We start from the raw sequence: 23712 nt of genomic DNA, 5'->3' as shown, positions 1-23712 counted from the left end.
ATTTGTGTTGGAGTAGTGTTGACCGACTCTAAAGGAAATTAACGTTGCTAAAGTGAATGTTGGGAACTGTTTTGACCAATAAAAGTGGAAGACCACTTCTGCAGTAAAGTTTGTTATTTTCTTCCAGTATTTAAAGTCGCAGTAGCTTTTGTTTTTATCATTCACTTTCAATTCCAATTAGTCGAAAATATTGTAATCATTCAGTTTTCCTCTTGAAGCATTCAACTATTGAATAAAATTGATTACATTCGACTGAACATCTGTTTCTTTTCTTTGATTATTTTTGTAACTTCGCCTGAACCAAATCCAACATTTGGTATCAGAGCATTCAAAATCTGATCCATTTTGTATGCCAAAGTTCTTTCGATTCAACCCGATGTCGATCGTCACCAATCCTAACCCCTCAAAAGAAAACTCAGTTTCGTTTCAGTGCCCGATCCTCACCCCAACAAATTATAACACTTGGTCGATAAAGATGGAAGTAATCATGGACGCCCACGGGTTGTGGGAAGCCGTAAAGCCACCAACCGGCGTGGTTGTAGACGAGAAGAAATCGAAACAAGCTCGTGTTTTTATTTTTCAATCGATCCCGGAAGAAATCTTGTCGCAAGCTGCGAAGAAAAAGACAGCCAAGGAGGTGTGGGATTCGTTGAAGTCCAGATACGTAGGTGCTGAACGGGTCCAAAAGGCTCGGTTACGGATCTTGAAAAGTGAGTTTGAAGCTCTAAATATGAAGGACAGCAAGACCGTTGATGATTATGCCGGAAAGCTATCCGGTATGGTCTCAAAATACAACAGTGTAGGGGCGAAGCTGGAAGATGAAGAACTGGTTCGTAAGCTTTTCGACTCGGTCCCAGAGAAGTTTATTAATTTGGTTGCATCAATTGAACAAACTACAGATGTCGAAACGATGTTGTTTGAAGAAGCAATAGCACATCTGAAGGCGTACGAAGATCGACTTAGATTACGCCAAGCCAAACAACCCAATGAAAACGGTTTGCTATTCACAAAAGTTGACAACTCATCGAGTTCTAGGTGGCAAGGCAAGAATCAACAATTTACTGGTCATAATTCAGGCGGACGAGGAAAGACCGACCGGGGTGGTCGGAGTGGTTTTCGGGGGCGTGGCCGGGGTAGGAGTAACCGTGGCGGACACGTAGGGAACCAAGATCAAAGAAATGGGTCAAGAGTTATAGACAAAAGATATAACAGCCCTAACGTAAACCGATACCTTTATAACTTTTCCGACGCCCTAATATATCATAAAATGTCTCAATATGTTTTTATATGCACCCTTATGTGAAAACCAAGCCCGAAATGTGATATAGCATTATAGATAAAATTAAAACAAGTTTATTTCAAGTTGAGGCGGGCCGCGTAGACCCACCCCAACCATTCACGCGGGCCGTATGAAGGTGTAAACCGGATTCCTTTGATTTCTTTAGTTCAGGCGGGCCGCGTAAGAATTCCCGTTAGTTGACGCGGGCCGCGAGTGTCCCAAATGGTGGCGCAGCCCGGTGATGACACGTGTCATCATCATGGCGGGGCTACAAGCTGACCCAGCTAAGCTACTCGGTTGACCAAGGTTGACGCGGGCCGCGTAACCTTGGCCTGTTCTTTACGCGGGCCGCGTGGAGACCAGATTTCAGCCCTATATAAGAAGGCAACAGGCCTTCAGTTCTGATCGTTCATTTTCTTTCTTTCAATCTAAATTTCTGAAGTAGAGTTATTATACCCGGGTATTATAGCCCCCTAAATAGCGAGGTTCTGCTACGATGTAAGTATTATAACCCCTGGAGACGTATTAGATACGCTGCTCGATTGATCTAGGGTTCCGTAACGGCTGTCGTGGTTCTGCCCGACGTAGTCGTTGGAATGCCGTCTCTGGGAGGGTATTACTAATGTTAAAATGGGTTATTATACTAACACACGTGCATTTGTGTAAATTATAGATATTCACCAGGAAACCCTAAAGGATAACCTAAAACAGCAATGTGAGTTGATCCACTTTTTGTAAATCTTTTTGTTAAACTGTTTTTACAAAACCTTAAATTTCCATGCGAATAACAGTTATTAAGTATTTGTAAGAATACAATTACAGTCGGTAAATTTGGGGTTTTGTATACAAAATTTGTTACCACCTGGTAAAGGAGTAACATGACCATAAGTCGGAAGGACATTACCGTGTGGTGGTAATTGATATAACTTGGAAACAAATGTAATTGTGGATGCGCCCTCATTACTGTTCACTGTGACTTTTTATTTAAACTTGATTAAACTGGGATTCACTCACCAGTATTTCCCACTGACAAAATATTTTTAAAACGCGTTTCAGGTAACAAAATGTGAAAGTCAATTAGAAGCCAGCTGGACAGCACTGAAGGCTTGGAAAAGTGGCAATAAAGTTACCTAAGAATAAAATAGATGTTTTTATTAAATAAAATAGGATTTATTCCTATGAAATGTATGTACTGAAAACTTGGGTTTTACCCATGTGTTGAATATTATAAAACGTGGTGGTTTACTCTGATTAAATATTTCCTAACTACGGTCCTGATGAAAATTTCCGCTGCCAAATTGAATAAATAAACGTGATACCACCGAAACTGGCTCACGGCCGCCCGTTCCCGGGAACTAGGGATCGGGGGTTGTGACAAAAGGTGGTATCAGAGCTATGCCAATGATTCAGCCACAGAAGTGTTCTGCTGAAATCAAAATTTAAAGTGTTAGGAAATAAATTACGGGAATACGTGCATAATTGTATTTTCTTGTTATGTGTTATCTGACTATTTGTTAGTTTACAGTATGAGCGACCAAGGACCATCTGACGCGTATCGTCAATTGTCTGGTTCGCCTAGGAGCGAAGGCACCTCCTCTTCTCAGCCTGCCCTCTCAGGGTACTCTGCTGATACGGAAGAAGGAATCTTTGTGTTTAAGGCTCAGTCTGAAGAGCCATTTCCTCAGAAAAAGAGGGGATGGTTCAGTAGGGGAGCACACGAGCGTAGGAAACGTATGAAAAAGTTGCAGGAACAGCGAGTGTTAGCCGCAGCTAAAAGAGAAACTGATGCCTATGCCCAGGAAATGCTCAATAGGGGTATAGCCAATATCCACATTTTAGCAACCACTGCAGCTGACCCAAACCTGGAGCAAATGCTAGCACCCCAACCACAACCACAACCACCAATTCTTGATCAACCCATGGAGCTAGAAAACCCTGAAAACCAAATAGAAATGCCTGATTACAACCCGGAGGAGATACCTAGGGTACCTGCACCAAATCCCCTAGACCCAAACAATTACGACCCCTGGTGGGACGATGTTAGGGACTAGGTGCAACAAAACCCGATACAGGAAAATGTGCCAATACCCAACTTAGGAGCCTACCCAGGGTTAGATCCTCAAGATCCCTATAACGTTAATGATGCATACATTAGGGAGATCTTAGAAAATCCCTACCCATACCAGGCCCCTATCCCTCCGTACCAGGAACCCGCACCCCAGATTCTAAACGCAGTCCTAGAACCTGCACCCCCAATGAGTGCAGAAAACGTACAAGAACTTAGGACTTTCGGTGAGGAAATTTTAGAAAGCAGTGAGAGAATGAGACAGGTGGGAGAGCGTCTCGTACGGAAATACGATGAGCGCAATATGGATTTTTGGATAAATCCATATCAGTAAATGCGATGGTAGAAACGGTAGTAGTAATAATAATAATAATAATATATGTGTGTATGTGTTAGAAAAAAAACTACTATGGATGCATACTATTAGTATTATAGCTTTACATTTCAGTCGGTATTGTAATTTTAATTTCAGTACTGGTGTGTAATGATGCATACTATATGAATAGAGTAAAAGTCGCAATGCTCGACGCTTTTGACCAAAAGTGCGTGTCATGTGATTGGCTATATTCAAATATTATTTGTGATATTAATATTTGGTAAATGTTTAAAATTCAGATGGCCGATGAGGGAAATCAAGATAATCTGAATAACGATAACCAGAGTAACAATAACATGGTTAATGAGAATCCAAACAACAATGGAAACCAAATGGATAATAGTGTCGTTCAACACATAGTGGCACAAGGAATTATAGATGCAATGCCATTTATTATTCAAACGGTTCAAGAAGCGAATAATAAAAGTAAGCATAGCAGTAAGCGACCAACTGAACCGGAACACAGCGTGAACAATGGACTCGTACTTCAAGCGCCCATTCTCAAAAGAAGAAGAACCATGTCATATGGTTGTTCTTATAAAGAATTCTGGTCCTGCAAACCAATAGAATTCTCGGGCAATGAAGGACCCATTACAGCTCTACGCTGGATAGAGAAAACTGAGGCTGTTCTGAAAATAAGCAAGCGTGCCGAAGAAGATAAAATAATGTTTGCTTCGAATCTGTTTAAAAATGCAACTCTAGAATGGTGGAACACTATCCTTCAGTCAAAAGGAAGTGATAGAATTTATAACATGGAATGGGAAGAATTCAAAAATATGGTAGAAAGGAAATTCTGCCCTCCCAATGAAAAGGAACAGATAGCAAATAAATTTTTGAATCTTAGAATGACCAGGGTAGATAGTAAGGGTTATACTACTACATTCTTTGAATATGCTAGGATAGTACCAACCCTTGCATCACCTGAGCCGGTATTAATTTCCTGTTCCATCTGGGGATTAATTGGAGAAATTAGACATGTAGTCAAGGCAGCTAGACCCCAAACCATAGAAGAAGCTGTAGAACTAGCTAATACCTTGACAGATGAGTTAATCCGTACTAGAGAAGAAGACCAGAGGAGAAACCTGACCCAAAGGCTTACTCAAGAATTCCGTTCTGGGAATTCCAACCGTAGGAATGTAGGTTCTACCTCTGCGCCATACTGCAAAGCCTGCAAAAAGAAGCATTCAGGAAAATGCTCTACTTTCTGCAATTTCTGCAAAGCACCAGGAAATAAGGAAGAAACCTGCAGAAGGAAACCAACCAATGGAGTGTGCTTCAACTGTGGAGAAAAAGGTCATATCAAGCCAAACTGTCCGAAGTTAGCCCCAGCTACAAACAACTAGAACACTAAAAATGCAAGAGCATTTGTCCTAACTGCAGATGAAGCCAAGATGATCCCGGACGTCATAGCTGGTACGTTTTTAGTTAATGATATTTTTGCTAAAGTATTATTTGACTCTGGTGCAAACCAAAGTTTTATTAATACTTCGTTCTGCAAACTCCTAAATCAATCATTAACTAAACTAACACAAGAATGTCTCGTAGAGACAGCAAATGGAGAAACCGCTAGGATTTTTGAAATCTTGCAGGGAGCAAGAATAGAAATTTTTAATCAAACATTTATCGCAAACCTTTACCCAATGAATCTGGTTGGATTCGATGTTGTGTTAGGAATGGATTGGTTAATAGCCAATAAAGCCAGTATTTTATGTGATCAAAAGTTAATTCAAGTAAAATCACCAAGAGGTGAAAAGATCACAATTAAAGGAGATAAACCATCTAGATCCACTAAATTCATCTCTGTGATGAAAACTGCAAGTTATATAAGGAAAGGATCTATAGTGTATTTGATTTCTATAATCACTAACACTAAAGGAAAAGAATTAAAAGACATTCCAGTAGTGTCCCAATTTTCAGATGTCTTTCCAGAAAAATTGCCAGGACTACCGCCAGATAGAGAAGTCGAATTCAGAATCCATCTGCTACCAAGGACAGCACCAATTGCCAAAGCACCTTACCCTTTGGCACCCGCTGAAATGCAGGAACTGAAAAACCAATTAGACGAATTGATGGAGAAAGGATTCATACAACCAAGCTCATCGCCATGGGGAGCACCGATATTGTTTGTTAAAAAGAAGGACGGATCAATGCGTATGTGCATTGACTACCGTGAATTGAACAAGGTTACGATTAAAAATCGGTATCCATTACCGAGGATCGATGATCTGTTCGATCAACTTCAAGGAGCTTGATTTTTCTCTAAAATCGATTTAAGATCAGGATATCATCAATTAAAGGTACAGGAAGAGGACATTCCTAAAACCGCATTCAGAACAAGGTATGGTAATTATGAATTTACTGTCATGCCATTTGGTTTAACCAATGCCCCAGCCGCATTTATGGACATGATGAATCGAATATGTAAGCCATATTTGGATAAATTCATAATTGTTTTCATAGATGATATTCTAATTTACTCGAAAAGTAAAGAGGAGCATGCAAAGCACTTGCAATTACTAAGTTTATTAAGAAAGGAAAAGCTTTATGCTAAGTTTTCAAAATGCGAGTTTTGGTTAGAACAGGTACAATTTCTTGGACATTTAGTTAATCATGAAGGAATTCGTGTGGATCCAACAAAGATCGAGGCAATTACCAAATGGAAAACCCCTGAGTCACCAACCGAGGTTAGAAGTTTCTTAGGATTGGCCGGTTATTATAGAAGATTTATTCGAGATTTTTCTAGAATAGCTATTCCTTTAACTAAGTTAACCTGTAAATCTGTTAAGTTTGAATGGGGACCAAAACAAGAAGAAGCTTTTAGGATCCTTAAGCAAAGATTAACCCATGCACCCATACTAGCATTACCAGAAGGAACTGAAGACTTTGTAGTCTATTGTGATGCTTCCAAGTTAGGTTATGGATGTGTGTTAATGCAACGTCAAAAGGTTATAGCTTACGCCTCTAGACAGCTTAAGAGTCATGAAGAGAATTATTCAACCCATGATTTGGAATTAGGAGCCATAATTCTTGCCCTTAAGATTTGGAGACATTATCTTTATGGTAGTAAATTTACCATATTCACAGACCATAAGAGTTTAAGGTACGTTTTTGGGCAAAAAGAGTTGAATATGAGACAAAGACGTTGGATGGAGATGCTTAGTGATTACGATTGTGATATCCAGTATCATGCAGGAAAAGCCAATGTAGTGGCTGATGCTTTAAGTCGGAAGTATCATGAAAAGCCAAAAAGGGTACGTTCTCTTAAATTAAATCTACAAGTAGATTTAAACAATCAGATTAGAAAAGCACAAGAATCACTAATCAAGGAGGATACTGAAAAATTAAAAGGAATGATTAAGGAATTAGAACAAGGCACCGATGGAATTTGGAGGTTCCATAAAAAGAGAATGTGGATACCTAAAATAGGAAATTTACGTCACCGTATATTAGAAGAAGCTTATAAATCTAAATATACGATGCACCCAGGAAGTGATAAAATGTACCAGGATTTAAGGAAAAATTTCTGGTGGATAGGAATGAAAAAGGACATAGCAGCTTATGTTTCTAAATGTTTAACTTGCTCACAAGTTAAAGCTGAACATCAGAAACCCTCAGGTTTATTACAGCAATTAGAAATGCCAGTCTGGAAATGGGAATTGATAACAATGGATTTTGTTACCAAGCTACCCAAAACAAGAAAAGGCAATGATACAATCTGGGTGATTGTAGATAGACTAACCAAGTCAGCTCATTTCTTACCAATGAAGGAAACCATTAGTATGGAACAATTAGCCAAATTGTATGTAAATGAAATTGTTTCATTACATGGAATTCCTTTATCAATTGTTTCTGATAGAGATAGCCGTTTTACCTCTCATTTTTGGTCAAGTTTCCAAAAAGCAATGGGAACCAAGCTAAAGCTAAGCACCGCTTATCATCCTCAAACGGACGGGCAAAGTGAAAGGACAATTCAGACCATGGAAGACATGCTTAGAGCTTGTGTAATTGATTTCGGAGGTAATTGGGACGAACACTTACCTTTGATAGAATTTTCTTATAACAACAGTTATCACACAAGTATCAATGCTGCACCATTCGAAGCACTTTATGGACGAAAGTACAGAACCCCAGTCTGTTGGGCAGAAATTGGGGAAAAACAACTATCTGGACCCGAGATAGTACAAGAAACTACTGACAAAATCATTCAAGTCAAGGAGCGACTGAAAGCAGCACGTGATCGACAAAAGAGCTACGCTGATAACAGACGGAAGCCGTTAGAATTCCAAGTAGGTGACAAAGTGTTGTTAAAAGTCTCTCCTTGGAAAGGAGTGGTAAGATTCATCAAAAGAGGAAAGCTAAGTCCCAGGTATATTGGACCTTTCAAGATTATTAGAAGAATAGGACCTGTAGCCTATCAGCTACAACTGCCAGAGGAAATGGCAGGAATACATGATATATTTCATGTATCTAATCTCAAAAAGTGTCTAGCCGACGAATCACTCGTAATACCTCTCAAGGATATAGAGGTAAATGAACAACTCAAGATTGTAGAGAGGCCTCTACAGATTAAAGATAGGAAAATTAAGAATCTCAAACATAAGAGATTAGTTCTGGTCAAAGTGAAGTGGGACTCCAAAAGAGGACCTGAGTACACATGGGAGCTTGAATCAGAAATGCAAAAGGAATATCCACACTCATTCCAGTAGATCTCGAGGACGAGCTCTAAAACAAGGTGGGGAGGATATAACAGCCCTAACGTAAACCGATACCTTTATAACTTTTCCGACGCCCTAATATATCATAAAATGTCTCAATATGTTTTTATATGCACCCTTATGTGAAAACCAAGCCCGAAATGTGACATAGCATTATAAATAAAATTAAAACAAGTTTATTTCAAGTTGAGGCGGGCCGCGTAGACCCACCCCAACCATTCACGCGGGCCGTATGAAGGTGTAAACTGGATTCCTTTGATTTCTTTAGTTCAGGCGGGGCGCATAAGAATTCCCGTTAGTTGACGCGGGCCGCGAGTGTCCCAAATGGTGGCGCAGCCCGGTGATGACACGTGTCATCATCGTGGCGGGGCTACAAGCTGACCCAGCTAAGCTACTCGGTTGACCAAGGTTGACGCGGGCCGCGTAACCTTGGCCTGTTCTTTACGCGGGCCGCGTGGAGACCATATTTCAGCCCTATATAAGAAGGCAACAGGCCTTCAGTTCCGATCGTTCATTTTCTTTCTTTCAATCTAAATTTCTGAAGTAGAGTTATTATACCCGGGTATTATACCCCCCTAAATAGCGAGGTTCTGCTACGATGTAAGTATTATAACCCCTGGAGACGTATTAGATACGCTGCTCGATTGATCTAGGGTTCCGTAACGGCTGTCGTGGTTCTGCCCGACGTAGTCGTTGGAATGCCGTCTCTGGGAGGGTATTACTAATGTTAAAATGGGTTATTATACTAACACACGTGCATTTGTGTAAATTATAGATATTCACCAGGAAACCCTAAAGGATAACCTAAAACAGCAATGTGAGTTGATCCACTTTTTGTAAATCTTTTTGTTAAACTGTTTTTACAAAACCTTAAATTTCCATGCGAATAACAGTTATTGAGTATTTGTAAGAATACAATTACAGTCGGTAAATTTGGGGTTTTGTATACAAAATTTGTTACCACCTGGTAAAGGAGTAACATGACCATAAGTCGGAAGGACATTACCATGTGGTGGTAATTGATATAACTTGGAAACAAATGTAATTGTGGATGCGCCCTCAATACTGTTCACTGTGACTTTTTATTTAAACTTGATTAATCTGGGATTCACTCACCAGTATTTCCCACTGACAAAATATTTTTAAAACGCGTTTCAGGTAACAAAATGTGAAAGTCAATTAGAAGCCAGCTGGACAGCACTGAAGGCTTGGAAAAGTGGCAATAAAGTTACCTAAGAATAAAATAGATGTTTTTTTTAAATAAAATAGGATTTATTCCTATGAAATGTATGTACTAAAAACTTGGGTTTTACCCATGTGTTTAATATTATAAAACGTGGTGGTTTACTCTGATTAAATATTTCCTAACTATGGTCCTGATGAAAATTTCCGCTACCAAATTGAATAAATAAACGTGATACCACCGAAACTGGCTCACGGCCGCCCGTTCCCGGGAACTAGGGATCAGGGGTTGTGACAAAAGACACATTGAATGTTTCAATTGTCACCGGTTTGGACATTACGCGTCCGAGTGTAAAGAACCCAAGGTGAATCAAGAGGAAGTTAACTTGGCTCTGACTCAAGAAGAGGAGCCTGCACTATTACTAACCGTTCATGGCGAAGACCCACCTGCCATAGTATTATTTAATGAAGACAAGTTTGTACCAAGACAACAAAGCTCATCGATCAGTGATAACCGGAATGTATGGTACCTTGACAACGGGGCGAGTAATCATATGACCGGACTCAAGGAATCGTTTGCTGAATTGGATTCAAAGGTCACGGATCAGGTTCGTTTTGGGGATGGTTCAAAAGTACGAATCGACGGCAAAGGACCTTTATTGTTTGAAAGTAAAACGGGTGAGCACATACTTATACCGGATGTCTATTACATCACGGCTCTCACGAGTAACATCCTTAGTTTGGGGCAACTCACAGAGGAGGGCTATGACGTACACATGCATGGGAACATGTTGAAGCTATATGATGATCATGAAAGACTTATCATGAAGATTCAAAGGTCCGTGAACAGATTGTATAAAATTTCTTTAAATATTGCAAAACTAGTTTGTCTAGGTGCTTACATGGACGAAGATGCATGGCTTTGGCATGCAAGAATGGGCCATGTTAATTTTAATGTACTGGAATACATGGCTAGAAGGAAAATTGTGAGTGGCATGCCGTGTATAACTAATCCTAAGCGAGTATGTGAGGGATGTATGGTCACTAAGCAAACAAGTAAACCAGTTCCAAAAGAAGCTCATTGGAGGGCATCGAAACCACTGGAATTAGTCCACGCGGATTTGTGCGGACCTATAACTCCATCGACATATGGAGGTAATCGGTATTTTCTCTTAATTGTCGACGGCTTTTCTCGTTTTATGTGGGTTTATTTGTTGAAAACAAAGGATGAAGCTTTTACCATGTTTAAGAAAATTAAAGCTAAAGTGGAGCAAAACAATCCCTATCAAGTAAAGATGTTGAGAACCGATCGCGGCGGTGAGTTCAATTCTCTACAATTTAATGATTTTTGTCAAAGAATGAAGATTAGACGGCAATTAACCGCGCCCTACACTCCTCATCAAAACGGAGTTGTAGAGCGTAGGAACCGAACTGTGGTTGAAATGACGAGGTCGTTGCTGAAGGCGATGTCAGTTCCAGATCAGATGTGGGGGGAGGCCGTTCGACAATCAGTTTATTTATTAATTCGGGTTTTGACGAAGTCCGTGAAGTCCGCAACACCATATAAGGTATTAAAAAATCGAAAACCCGAGCTAGATGATGTGAAGGTTTTTGGTTGTGTGGCATACGTAAAGGATTTGTCGAAGAAATTTACAAAGCTTAGTGATCATGGAATACCTATGGTACATCTGGGAAAGGTGGAAGAGACAAAAGGTTATAGACTTTAAAACCCTCATACGATGAAAGTTGTTATTGCGTCACACAGTGTTAGGGAATTTGATGAACATCGGAATTGGGCCTGGAAGGAAAGTCAAGGCGTTGGAGAATATGTTACACCTTGCTGGGCTAGTGTGATAGATAATGGGCCAGAGCCTGGGACTCAGTTTCAAGTGCAACAAAGTCAAACCCAATCTCAAGTTGGGAATCATGCTCCTAGTCAAAATACGCCAATATCTAACCCTAATACTCATTCACATCGATTTGATTCTCCAGGTATTCATGGTGATACTCAAAATTCAGCATCGAGCTCTCAATCATCAAATCAGAACACGACGAATCAAAGTGTTTCATATGATGATACACCGTTTCAAGGATTACGCCCTATTGACGACGTGTATCAAGATTCCACAACCATGAATGATGAAGAAGTTCGAGAATTGTATGAAAGAAATCAAGAACTGATGTTAGCTGATGGTGAACCCTTATCATATGACGAAGCAACGAATGAAGAAGACTGGGTATCAGCTATGAAAACAGAGCTGGATTCAATTGAACGAAATAAGACATGGACTTTGACCCAATTGCCACCTAATCGCAAAGCAATAAGGTTAAAGTGGGTATTTAAATTGAAGAAAGATGCGGATGGTAATGTAACAAAGCACAAGGCGCGTTTAGTAGCTAAGGGTTATGTGCAGCAAAAGGGAGTTGATTTTGAAGAAGCATTCGCACCTGTTGCTCGGCTCGAAACGATTATACTTCTTTTGGCAATTGTAGCCAAAGGGAACTGGACTGTACATCATTTAGATGTGAAGTCTGCGTTCCTTAACGGAGAACTTAAAGAAGAAGTCTACGTGACACAGCCGAGTGGATTCAAGGTCAAGGGAAAAGAAACACTGGTGTATCGACTACATAAGGCTCTGTACGGTTTAAGACAAGCTCCGAGGGCTTGGAACTCTAGACTGGATCAAGTATTAAAAGAACTCGGTTTCAACAGGTGTGTACATGAACAAGCTGTTTATAAGGTACACGAATCAGATTTTATTCTTATTGTTAGAGTCTATGTTGACGATTTGATTGTGACTGGGTCAAGTGAGAAGAGAATTCACGAGTTTAAAGGAAAAATGAAATCTGTTTTTGACATGAGTGACCTGGGAAAATTGTCATACTATCTTGGTATTGAGGTCGAACAAACCAAGACGGGAATCTCAATAAAACAGGAGGCGTACGCGAAGAAAATTCTAGAGATGGCAGGTATGGCAACGTGTAATGCTACGACGTTTCCCATGATTCCAAAACCGCAGTTGATAAAAGATGAAGAGGGAGACAATGCTGATCCAACCATGTACAGAAAGATAATTGGAAGCCTTCGTTATTTGATTCACACTCGGCCAGATCTTAGTTACTCGGTCGGGGTTGTGAGTAAGTTTATGCAGTCCCCAAAGCAAAGTTATTTTGCAGCGGTCAAACAAATTTTGCGATATGTTCGAGGTACAACGGGTTACGGGCTGAAGTACAATAAAGGTGGAGATGGCAGACTAATTGGGTACTGTGACAGCAGCTTCGGTACTGATGTTGAAGACCGACGATACACGACGGGTATGGCATTTTATTATTCAAACAATTTAATTATATGGTCATCACAGAAACAAAAGACGGTCGCTCTTAGTTCCTGTGAAGCTGAGTTTATGGCAGGACATCGGCGGCTTGTCAAGCGTTGTGGCTAAGAAATTTGATTAGTGATTTATTGGGAAAAGAGGCACAAGTTTTGAAATTGTTTGTTGATAATGAATCTGCCATAGCGTTGATGAAAAACCCCGTTTTCCACCAGAGAAGCAAACATATCGACACCAAACATCACTTCATACGTGAGTGTGTTGAACGAGAACAGGTGTGTGTCGAACATGTGAATGGAAATCTACAGAAAGCAGATATATTGACAAAACCGCTGGCACGAGTGAATTTTGCTGAAATGAGGAGTCTTGTCGGAGTGGAGGACCAACACGAAGATGTCTACACTACGGGGGAGAGTGTTGGAGTAGTGTTGACCGACTCTAAAGGAAATTAACGTTGCTAAAGTGAACGTTGGGAACTGTTTTGACCAATAAAAGTGGAAGACCACTTCTGCAGTAAAGTTTGTTATTTTCTTCCAGTATTTAAAGTCGCAGTAGCTTTTGTTTTTATCATTCACTTTCAATTCCAATTAGTCGAAAATATTGTAATCATTCAGTTGTCCTCTTGAAGCATTCAACTATTGAATAAAATTGATTACATTCGACTGAACATCTGTTTCTTTTCTTTGATTATTTTTGTAACTTCGCCTGAACCAAATCCAACAATTTGTTTCTATGTTTTACGTTTCGGTTTAATTTCTCAGTAACGAGCATGCGTGATTCAAAGATTTTACGTCTGCTTTTCGCTCGGCGTTATTTTTTTCCCTTTTTTATTTATTTTGTTTTTACGAGCTTTTCCGGGGTTGATGGTCGCTAACAATGGTATAGTATTACTACTACTTAACACAGTTTTATGACAACTACTGCAACGCAGAGGCCTAATACTAGTAATTTAATAAAAACGTGCTTTTTAAAATAACATTATTGAGACCTTTGTTTATTTTTTTATATAAAGAAATAATACTAATATGCTTGCTGTCACCAACAATGAACAACCACCTTTAGTCTGTAATGCATATGGTACAAGCACTTACAGGACAACAGCTATGGGATATGATTATACAATAAGTGTTCATCAAGTCAGCGGTAGTGCATGTTTATATGAATCTAGCCACCCAAGAACTCAAACCAGTTTATCAGGAAATGGCGGAAAAGGTGAAGTTGTACGGAGTTGAAGTAAGTCCGTTCGTTTGCAGAGTCAAATATGCTTTGAATCTCAAGGGAGTCAACTACGAGTTCATCCAAGAAGATCTGGACAACAAGAGTCCCGACCTTCTCAAATACAATCCTGTTCTTAAAAATGTACCCGTTCTCCGACTCCTACACAATGGAAATCCGATATCGGAGTCTCTTGTGATCATCGAGTATATCGATGATGTCTGGAAAGGGGTTCCGATTATGCCCAAGGATGCTTACGAGAAGGCTCAGGCTCGATTTTGGGCCAAGTTCTTTGTTGATAAGGTAATGCCTCATTACATCTGAGTAATTTTGATGTCAATGTCTTTCGCAAAGGACCTACAAATCCTGCGCCTCCCACAAACCGTTTGATAGAAAAACATCCGTTTAAAGGTAAGGGCCTATGACGCAGGCTCTAACCTTCAAACGGCCATTTGAATAGGGTGTAGGATTAGATTGTTAGTGACATGTGTATAGCAGTCCCCCTTTTAAAATTAGTTGCTCGGTTTTTATGGTATTTTCAGTGCCATCCTGCAATATTCAAGGCTATTGGCAGCCATGGAGAGAAGCAAGATGTTGCAGAAGCACATGAGCATCTACAATTTCTGGAAAATGAACTGAATGTCAAAGGCAGCAAGTTTTTTGGAGGTGACAACATGGGACTGATTGATATTTGTGCAACTTTCATAGGCTATTGGGTTGGAGCAGCAGAAGAAGCATTAGGAATAGAGGTGGTGACCAAAGACAAGTTCCCAAAAGTAATAGAATGGGCTCATAACTGTATTAACTGCCAAGTTGTCAAGGATGACTTGCCTTCAAGAGAAAGTCTGATTGCTTATTACACACGGCGGTTTGGTAAGGCGTAATACGGTTATTAATGTGAGCTCTATGAAGTTTAATCCTTTGTATGACATCCATCGGTGTTTCAATAAGCAGCTCGTAGATGCTGGTTTGTTTTGTACTATGTTGTAAGTAATCTATTCGATGTTTATGTTTGGGAAGGCTTAATACGGTTATAAATGTGTTCTTATGAAGTTAAATCTTCTCTGTATGACATCGATCCATCGATATTTGAATAAGCAGCTCGTAGATGCTGATTTGTTTTGTACTATGTTGTATGTCATCTATTTGATGTTTATGATTTTGCTGAAGCTGATATGAAATATTCTCTTTCGTTTTCGTTTTCGTTTTCGTTTTCGTTTTCGTTTTTGTTTTTGTTTTTGTATGTACCATACAGGGACAACTCAACGTTTTTTAAAGTGTAAAACGAACTTCAAAATTGAGGCCCATGAGATTATTTCTAAAATCATTTCTTACCAACGACCATGCACGTCCTAGCTACAAAATTTTCAACAGAATGGGGATAACAGTTTGTAATTTGACACAGGTGATGGCCACATTGGCTTAAGCTTTAATTCATTTAACAGTTTAGGGTGAGAGGGGTCTTTCCTTCTAGGTGAGTGGTAAATTCTCACCGGAGCCAATCAAATTCGTCCATGTCAACTTCCCTCTCCAATTCCCCTCAAGCACTTAATCACATGGGATGCACCCTGAGTGGTAAACAATTTTTGCTTAGAAAAAAAAATGTGTGATTGGTGAGAATGAATGGACCCCCACATGCAAACTCCCTCTCTCTCCTCATTCTTCATCGGTGACTTCTCCCCGAATTTTAATCACCCCATGCGGCAAAGAGTGATGGCGACGGTGTTCCCCGCTTGGTGAAGGGGTTCACCGCCCTCTTTGCCGCATGTGCCCCGTTCACCCTTAGATCGGGCTTTAGGACTTTAGGTCCTTTCACAACAAATCATATGTGGGCTTAATTAATGTTTTACATAAACTATTAGTGTTTAGTTTAGATTAATTATTTATATTAAAATTATATTTCATAAATTTAGAAATTTCTAGTTTGTTTTTCTTTAGGGGTAGGTTTCAAAATTTCATGGAGATTAATTTTGAAAGTCCATTGGGGAGGCGATCTTGGTTTTAACTAACGGGTGCCACATAGGCTAAAGTAAAACATATATTGAGGTGATTTGTTCATTACCTGAGGGAACAAAGTGTTGTTGGAAATTGGCTCGAGCAAACAACGCAAACACAATGATTTTATGTAACTAATCACCACGTACTTTATATTATTATGAACAAACGCCACACAAAATACAATCATTTTCACCCCTATTTAACCCAAGTTTATACAACATTCCTAATCATTATCTCTGTATCTCATGTGTTTATTTCAAACACCAATTTGTCTTTAAATCTTTAACTTTCATGATTCACCTATATGACTCCTTAAATCAAGATTAATTCCATCAAGTGTGGTCTTTCATTCCATTTAAGACTCTACGGTCCTATATTTGGAACGATATCTCCAAAATCGATAAGCCTCTAGCACAACTGGCCGGTTATTGAAGTTGTTAAGGTTTTTAAAAGCTCTGTGAGTATTGGATGTTTTATCTGCTGCGATGCATGACTTAGCGATCAACCACTAAGTTATGTATTCCCTAATTTATTTCACATGGAGCGGAATAAGTCTTGTTGTGTCTCGGAAAGGTTCCTTGAACGCACAAACTAATGGGTCCATGATATGAATCAATCGATTGATAGATAATGTAGAAAGCTTATGGTATCAATCACACAGATCAAGAACAAAACAATAGCGACAAAACGGTGACCGAAATCATATTATTAACCCAAACCAAAAAACACCCACCAATACCCAGAGATCTTACCAATAGTAAGATCAAACGAACAAATGTTCAGATCAACTGATTCAAACAGTTGATCAACAGAAATACAAACAAAACAAAGAACAATACAGAAGAGATACAACCTGATCTATACGGCTTGATCTCACAGACGAGATTTCACCAACAACTCTTAACTAATACCAGTAGATCAATACAAGACAGGAAAGAACAATTGTGCGTGTAAAACTGTGAATGGGAAGAAGAGTCTGGAACCCTAGATATAAACTTCTCTTATATAAGAGAAATATCTCAATGTTACACTTCAGCCCCTCACACTATCTCCAAATACACCGAAATCAAACAAAGTTACATCCAGGCCTGTCACACCCCAACCGATGGCGGAATCATCGGGGCACAGCACTGAGTGAAACAGATTGTCCAGAAGTTTCCACAACAACTATTTTTACAAATTCAGTTAAGTGATACGTCCCATACCGTATCCCAAATAAATAAACAAGTTATCATAGAATACAACTAAACAAACAGTACTGTTTCGACAACTCAGATTTAATTTATTACAAACCAAATGTTTTAAAGTACTGCCCAGAGTCATTAAGACTCATCCGGACAAGATCTACAGACAACTAATGCCATAGATGCTTGATCGAACAACTCCAACGGCTCCACGGCTAGAGTTTATTCGCTTCTAGAGACCCCTAGGTAGGCTACGACCTACAACTGCTAGATGGGCTCTAAAGCATTATTATTGTCTCGCTTTCCTAGCAAGCTAACACCTTAAACACCTGTCACATACGTTAAAATAAAGTCAATACATAAAATGTAAAGGTGAGCACACAAGTTTAGTAATAGCATATAGAGTTCGAATAGTTTACGCATAACCAGGCACGTACACAGAGGAAAACGATGCATGTTAATTATCGACATGGGACCATCGATACCAACGACTGCGGGTTGACCGTCCGAGACGGTTCGCAATACATGATTATCACCGTAATCCATGCAAATATTTGTCCTTAACAACCCCCGTGTGAACGGGTGCTGAGTCCAAACTATAGTACTATGTTGCTAAGGCAGGTAGATAGCATTCCACGTGTAAACATAATAAACAGCATTCATTTAGTCAAGTAGCACATGCAAATGGTCAGCGTTCAAATAGTTTGTGTTTGATTGTGATTTGATAGGTAACGTATGTAACACCCAAAAGTGCTAAAAGCAGAAAGGGGTCGAGTATACTCACAGTGATTGATTGTGGATTGAAGGGGGCGCTGAGAGTAAGATTAGCCTGAATAGTTCGATAGCATAACGATAAATAACGCGGAAAAGTAAACAAGTATGGGTGGATCGAATGGGCTGGTCGATCGAACGGCAGGTTCGATCGGACGGCCTGTTCGATCGGCTGGTATATCCGATTGGACAGTCCCGTTCGATCGGCTGGACCATTCGAGTGGATTGTTTCTTCCTCTGGTGTGTTTGTGTTAGAGGATTTGAACTTTTGAAGTTTTTGTTGCAGTATTTGAGAACACTGAAGTGTTCCTACCTTTCAAGTCGGTCGATCGAGCGGTTCGCTCGTTCGGCTAGCTCACTCGATCGGCTAGGAGTTTCAGGATTAGTCCTCAACTGAATGTCACTCGATCGAATAGTCTGTTCGATCGGCTGGCATTCCCTACTACGAACAAGTTGTGAAAACGATTAAGTGTTGAAGCATAGTATCTCATGATCCAAACAGTAATGTTTACCCATCGAGTGACCCCTTCGATTGAACATTACTTTGTCAATACTATAGTTTGAAAGTTTGGAAGTGTGGGACCATGTGCTAACCGATCGGCTGACCCGGTCGATCGGCTGGCATGTCCGATCGGCTGGGCTGTTCGAACAGCCTAGCCGTTCGGCCAGCATTTCTGACCTGGTCGGCCTTTCGTCTAACACTTGGCTGTTTGTTTATTTGTCATTCTTTCAAGGTAACTTGACAACATGTTGAACTATGATAACCTCCGTTCCTACTTGTTTCCTTGGCTCAAACAGGAATCACCCAGGTCCGGCTGGTGAATGGTTCGGAATGTCGGTTTTAGAGTTTAACCCGAAATCGGTGAACCTTGTTCATAGAACCCGAATCTTGAACCTTTTAATCGTTTGAATGATTAGTTAGCCGGTTCAAACTCCGTTTCTATCGGTTTGAAAGCATTGAGTGTAAAAGAGTTGAAAGAAAGTTGGAAATCCTTCTTTCAATCCTTCACATCATGAAAATGTTTAGATCTATGATGGATCTTAACTTGTTTATGTGGAAATCGGTTAGATCTAAGCTAATCATAGTGGAATGAGGCCAAAACATGATGTTCTTCAAGAACACCATGATGACATCACCCAAGAACATTTAGATCTTGGTGATTTCACGGTTAGAATCCAAGTTTTGAAAGATAGAAAGGTGTAGAATCAAGTAATGATCAAGAACGTACAAAAATTGAAGTGAAAACTTACCGGGATTGAGAAAATCTGAGAAAAGGTGAAGAGTTCGGTCAGAGCTTTCCAAAAATGGAAAGTATGACAATGGCAGCCCTATTTATAGGCTTCCAAAAGAGGAAAGTGGCAGCCGATCGGCTGGGAGATCCGATCGAGTGGGCTGCTCGATCGGCTAGCAAGGTGCTAGTCGGTCGGCTGGCCTGTTCGATCAGGATGATTCCTGTTCGATCTGCCACGCACTTCGAGTATTTCGCGACGATTTTCGACGTTTCGATTTTGATGGACGATGATATAGATATGATAGAGTTTATAGTCAAATTACTTTTAATCCCAACCACTATATCTAACATACAATCTTCTATAAGTCACGTTTCGATGTCGGTTTCGATTGAGTTCGATTGCTTTTCGAGTTTCGATTCGATTTTCGATTGATTTGCTTGAATACCATACCAAACATAAAGTAGGCACGCACAAGTAACACATAAGGCACACACACACGTATAATAATAACACAATTTGCGTAATTTGAGTCTCGAGTTCGATTGATTGTTAGATCGGTTTGATTACTGATTAATTAACTTTATCGCATTGTTACTTCCTATCATTCACAGTCGTAGATCGGTTCGCGTTAAAACACATTCGATTACTTCGATTCTTGCTGATTACAACACTTACTCCACATAATACAACTAAAACACAAAATCGACTATCTACAGTCAAAGAAGGTCAAAGTTGACTTGGACTTTGACTTTGACTTTGACATTCGAAAACACGGGGTGTTACAGCCTCCCCTTGTTTAGGGAATTTTGTCCCGAAATTAAGCTCGAAGGCTACACAACGCCGTGATTTACCAATTTGATACTTCAGATCTATTTATTTAAACAACTGCGGGTACTTGGCCTTCATGTCGCTTTCGAGTTCCCAAGTGAACTCCGCGCCTCGTTTGCCTTCCCATCGGACCTTCACGATCGGGATGCGAGAGCGCCTGAGCTGCTTGGTTTGGCGATCCATGATTTCGACAGGCTTTTTCACGAAGTGTAACGTTTCGTTGACCTGAAGATCGTCGAGTGGTACGATTAGATCATGATCAGCAAGGCATTTTCGGAGGTTAGAGACGTGGAAAGTCGGGTGGACGTTACTGAGTTCCTCCGGTAATTCGAGTCTATAGGCGACTTTTCCGATTCTTTCCAGAATCCTAAAAGGTCCGACATATCGAGGCGCGAGTTTCCCTTTCTTGCCGAATCGGACTACACCCTTCCAGGGTGATACTTTTAGGAGTACGTAGTCACCAACTTCAAATTCAAGGGGCTTGCGTCTTTTATCGTCGTAACTTTTCTGTCTGTTCCGAGCTTTTACCAAGTTGTCTCTTATCTGGTGGATTTTGTCAGTCGTTTCTTGTAGAATCTCGGGACCGGTTAGTTGCGAGTGACCGATTTCGTGCCACACAATAGGCGAACGACATCTTCTACCATACAAAGCCTCGAAAGGTGCCATTTGAATGCTGGCATGATAGCTGTTATTGTACGAGAATTCGACCAATGGCAGGTGTTTGTTCCAACTACCACCAAAATCTATAACACACGCTCGGGGTATGTTTTCAAGAGTACGGATCGTTCTTTCAGTCTGTCCGTCGGTTTGAGGGTGGAATGCAGTACTCAGATTAAGCGACGTACCAAGGGCCGCTTGAAACGTTTCCCACAATCGCGAAGTGAACCGAGCGTCACGATCTGAAATGATGTCACGAGGCGTACCATGATTACGAATGATCTCGTCGGTGTAGATTTGGGCTAGTCGTTCCACCTTGTAGTCCTCTCGTATAGGCAAAAAGTGGGCTGACTTCGTTAGACGATCAACTATGACCCAAATACTGTCGTGACCTGATGGCGTGGGCGGGTGTAACACCTCGAAAAAATTTCGTCCAATAATGTCTTGACACGTGTCATAAGGTTCCGGTATGTGAAAACATACTTTAGAGGGACTAAAAGTGACAAACAGTGAAAACTATGGAACGTAAGGGTCCAAAGTGTCAATAATGGATAAATAGGCTCTATGATAACCCCACATAATGTTTATAACCTTAAACGGATGGTTCATGGATCATACGACGCGGAAATTGCACAAAAGTGATGTATTGCAAACTATAGGGGCCAAAAGTGTCAACATGTTTAATTTATACCTCTGAGTGAACTTTTGGCAGACCCAAAGCTTTGAGAAGCTAAAATATACTCACTAGAATATGTGGTTAAAATTTCATGAAGTTTCGTCAACGTATGAGAAAGTTATGGCCAAAACCGTACTTAAGGGACTAAAAGCGTCAACGTCGAATTTCATGGCTTTTCGGTTGAGCGCAAAGTTATCCGAGGACATTACCATGTTGGTAAATGTCCCAAGGTTCCTAGAAACCAAGTTTGGGGGTTTACGAGTCAAGAAAAGTTGCCAAAACCTCGTAACCAAAGTGCAGGGACCAAACTGCAACATTTAACAAAGTTTTGGGGATCAGACAAAGCCAGGCGGCCCGCCTGGCACCCCCAAGCGGGCCGCGTGAGACCCCCAGTAACAGAAAAATGCGAATTTTGCACTTTGGGTCAGTTTGGTGAGTGTATAACAGCTTGCAACACCTCCTTTTGCACCAATTAAATCCCTTGCATGCCTAGGACAATAGTAAGCTCTCTATAACCTCTGATTTCATCCATAAAACAAGATCAAAAGCTCATTTCTTTGAGCCCATACATTGTGATCAAGAACATCCAACTTGTAAAACTCTCAAGACAACTTCCTGGAGCATTTCTGAACATCAAGGCCGATTCCTAGTAGTAACTAAGCATCTATAGGACCTTTGTAAGCTTCCAATTCAATCTTTAATTCGTTCTTTCATAGATTATTAGTAAAAGTCAAACTGGTTGTTCTTACGCTTTGACTTTCTGATTAAACGAATTTCTCTCAGTCATTTCTCGAATTAAAACCACAAATATGTTGGTAATAATGTGGGGAACAAACCCTCAAAAGGGTATTATCTGATTCCCACTAAATGCATGTTAATTGTCGAGTCAAACGTGATTCTAAAAAGTCAACAGAAGTGATTTTTGCGAAAATAAGCTTGAATGTTAATATAATAGACATGCAATCTGTTTGATCATCATAAATAACTTGTAATACATATAAGAATGAGTTTTATCATCATCAACTCGACAATCTATAGTATAAATACGAATCGGAACCGAAAGTCTTATAAAACGACTATTTCGTAGACTATCGATTCGGATTCGTACATGCATGTTTGAGATCTGTATTGGAGAGTATTTTTGACCATTTTTATTTTGGTAAAACTTTCTGGAATTTTTGTTGATTGAGTCTATGCTTAGCCGATTCGAATGCATGTTTCCGATTTATGCATAAAGTTGACTATTTTGCCCTTTTTGATATAAAACGTGATTTTTGGAAAAGTGAAAGAGTAGAAATCTTTATTTCTAATATATAAACTTGCACCGAAAATTTCGGATCAGTTGGTGGTCCAGATTTTGAGTTACGGCCATTAGCGTAAAACTATGTTCTTAAGTTACATAAACGGTCCTTTTCGTGTATAACCTATTTCTGGCCACGTTTTGGTATGAAACTTTTTACCCACTGATGCTATATAATATTTTGGGATTTTTGATGATTTTTATGTAATTTTTTGGCTGAACGGATCTTAGATCACTTAGTTATTTCGGTTTATGTCGGTTTTGACCGTTTAAGCCATAAAATGAGTTTTATACATTCTTTTGACCCGAAACCTTTTTCTACTGATTTATATAGTAAATAAATTATTTTAAGTATTCTGGAAATATAAAAAATCTCAGATTTCTTTTAAAAACCCGGAAACGCTTCTAAATTGTATTTTAAGCGTTTTTAACGCATAGTAAGCGTTATATCCATTTTAAACATATAAGACTTATACCTACTGATGTAATTAGTATATTTTCATACAATAACAGTAAGTATAAGTATATGAACTCAGATTTCCAGTTTTGGCATTTTTAGCCCTTGTGAATTTACTAAAATACCCCTTCGGTGCATAGTTTGTTTTTAAATGTTAAGTTTGGTATATGGGTCATACCCTACAGATATAATATGTTAAATAAAGTATATTTACTGTATAAACCAGACCTGTAACTCAGATTTACAATTTTTACTCTTTTATAATCTTTTAAATAACCAAAATGCCCTTCTAAGGCATAAATTGAGTTTAAAACTATTCGGGGCATGATAGAACATAACTTACTGATATTATGTCATATTTAAGGCATAATTATCTCAGGGAACTTGCATTTGACTTATTTGGCTACCCGTAACGCCCTTTTTGCGTTCGGTTCGGGTTACGTA

General features: G+C 39.7%; 2 protein-coding genes across 2 annotated transcripts; both read left to right on the top strand.

Moving 5' to 3' along the window:
- Positions 1 to 475: 475 nt before the first annotated feature.
- LOC110944704 lies at positions 476 to 1303 on the top strand. Its single transcript, XM_022186351.1, has one exon. It carries the CDS (start codon positions 476 to 478, stop codon positions 1301 to 1303), a length of 828 nt encoding a protein of 275 aa, XP_022042043.1.
- Positions 1304 to 14066: 12763 nt separating this feature from the next.
- On the top strand, positions 14067 to 15347 carry LOC110865357 (probable glutathione S-transferase). The gene is made up of 2 exons (XM_022114600.2): positions 14067 to 14467; positions 14707 to 15347. Exons 1-2 carry the CDS (start codon positions 14108 to 14110, stop codon positions 15046 to 15048), a joined length of 702 nt encoding a protein of 233 aa, XP_021970292.1. The 5' UTR covers positions 14067 to 14107; the 3' UTR covers positions 15049 to 15347.
- Positions 15348 to 23712: the final 8365 nt, after the last annotated feature.

This window comes from Helianthus annuus, chromosome 6 (genome assembly GCF_002127325.2).
Source record: "Helianthus annuus cultivar XRQ/B chromosome 6, HanXRQr2.0-SUNRISE, whole genome shotgun sequence".
NCBI lineage: Eukaryota > Viridiplantae > Streptophyta > Magnoliopsida > Asterales > Asteraceae > Helianthus > Helianthus annuus.
The sequence above is the reverse complement of the archived record's forward strand: the minus strand, read 5'-3'. Positions and strand labels throughout refer to the sequence as shown.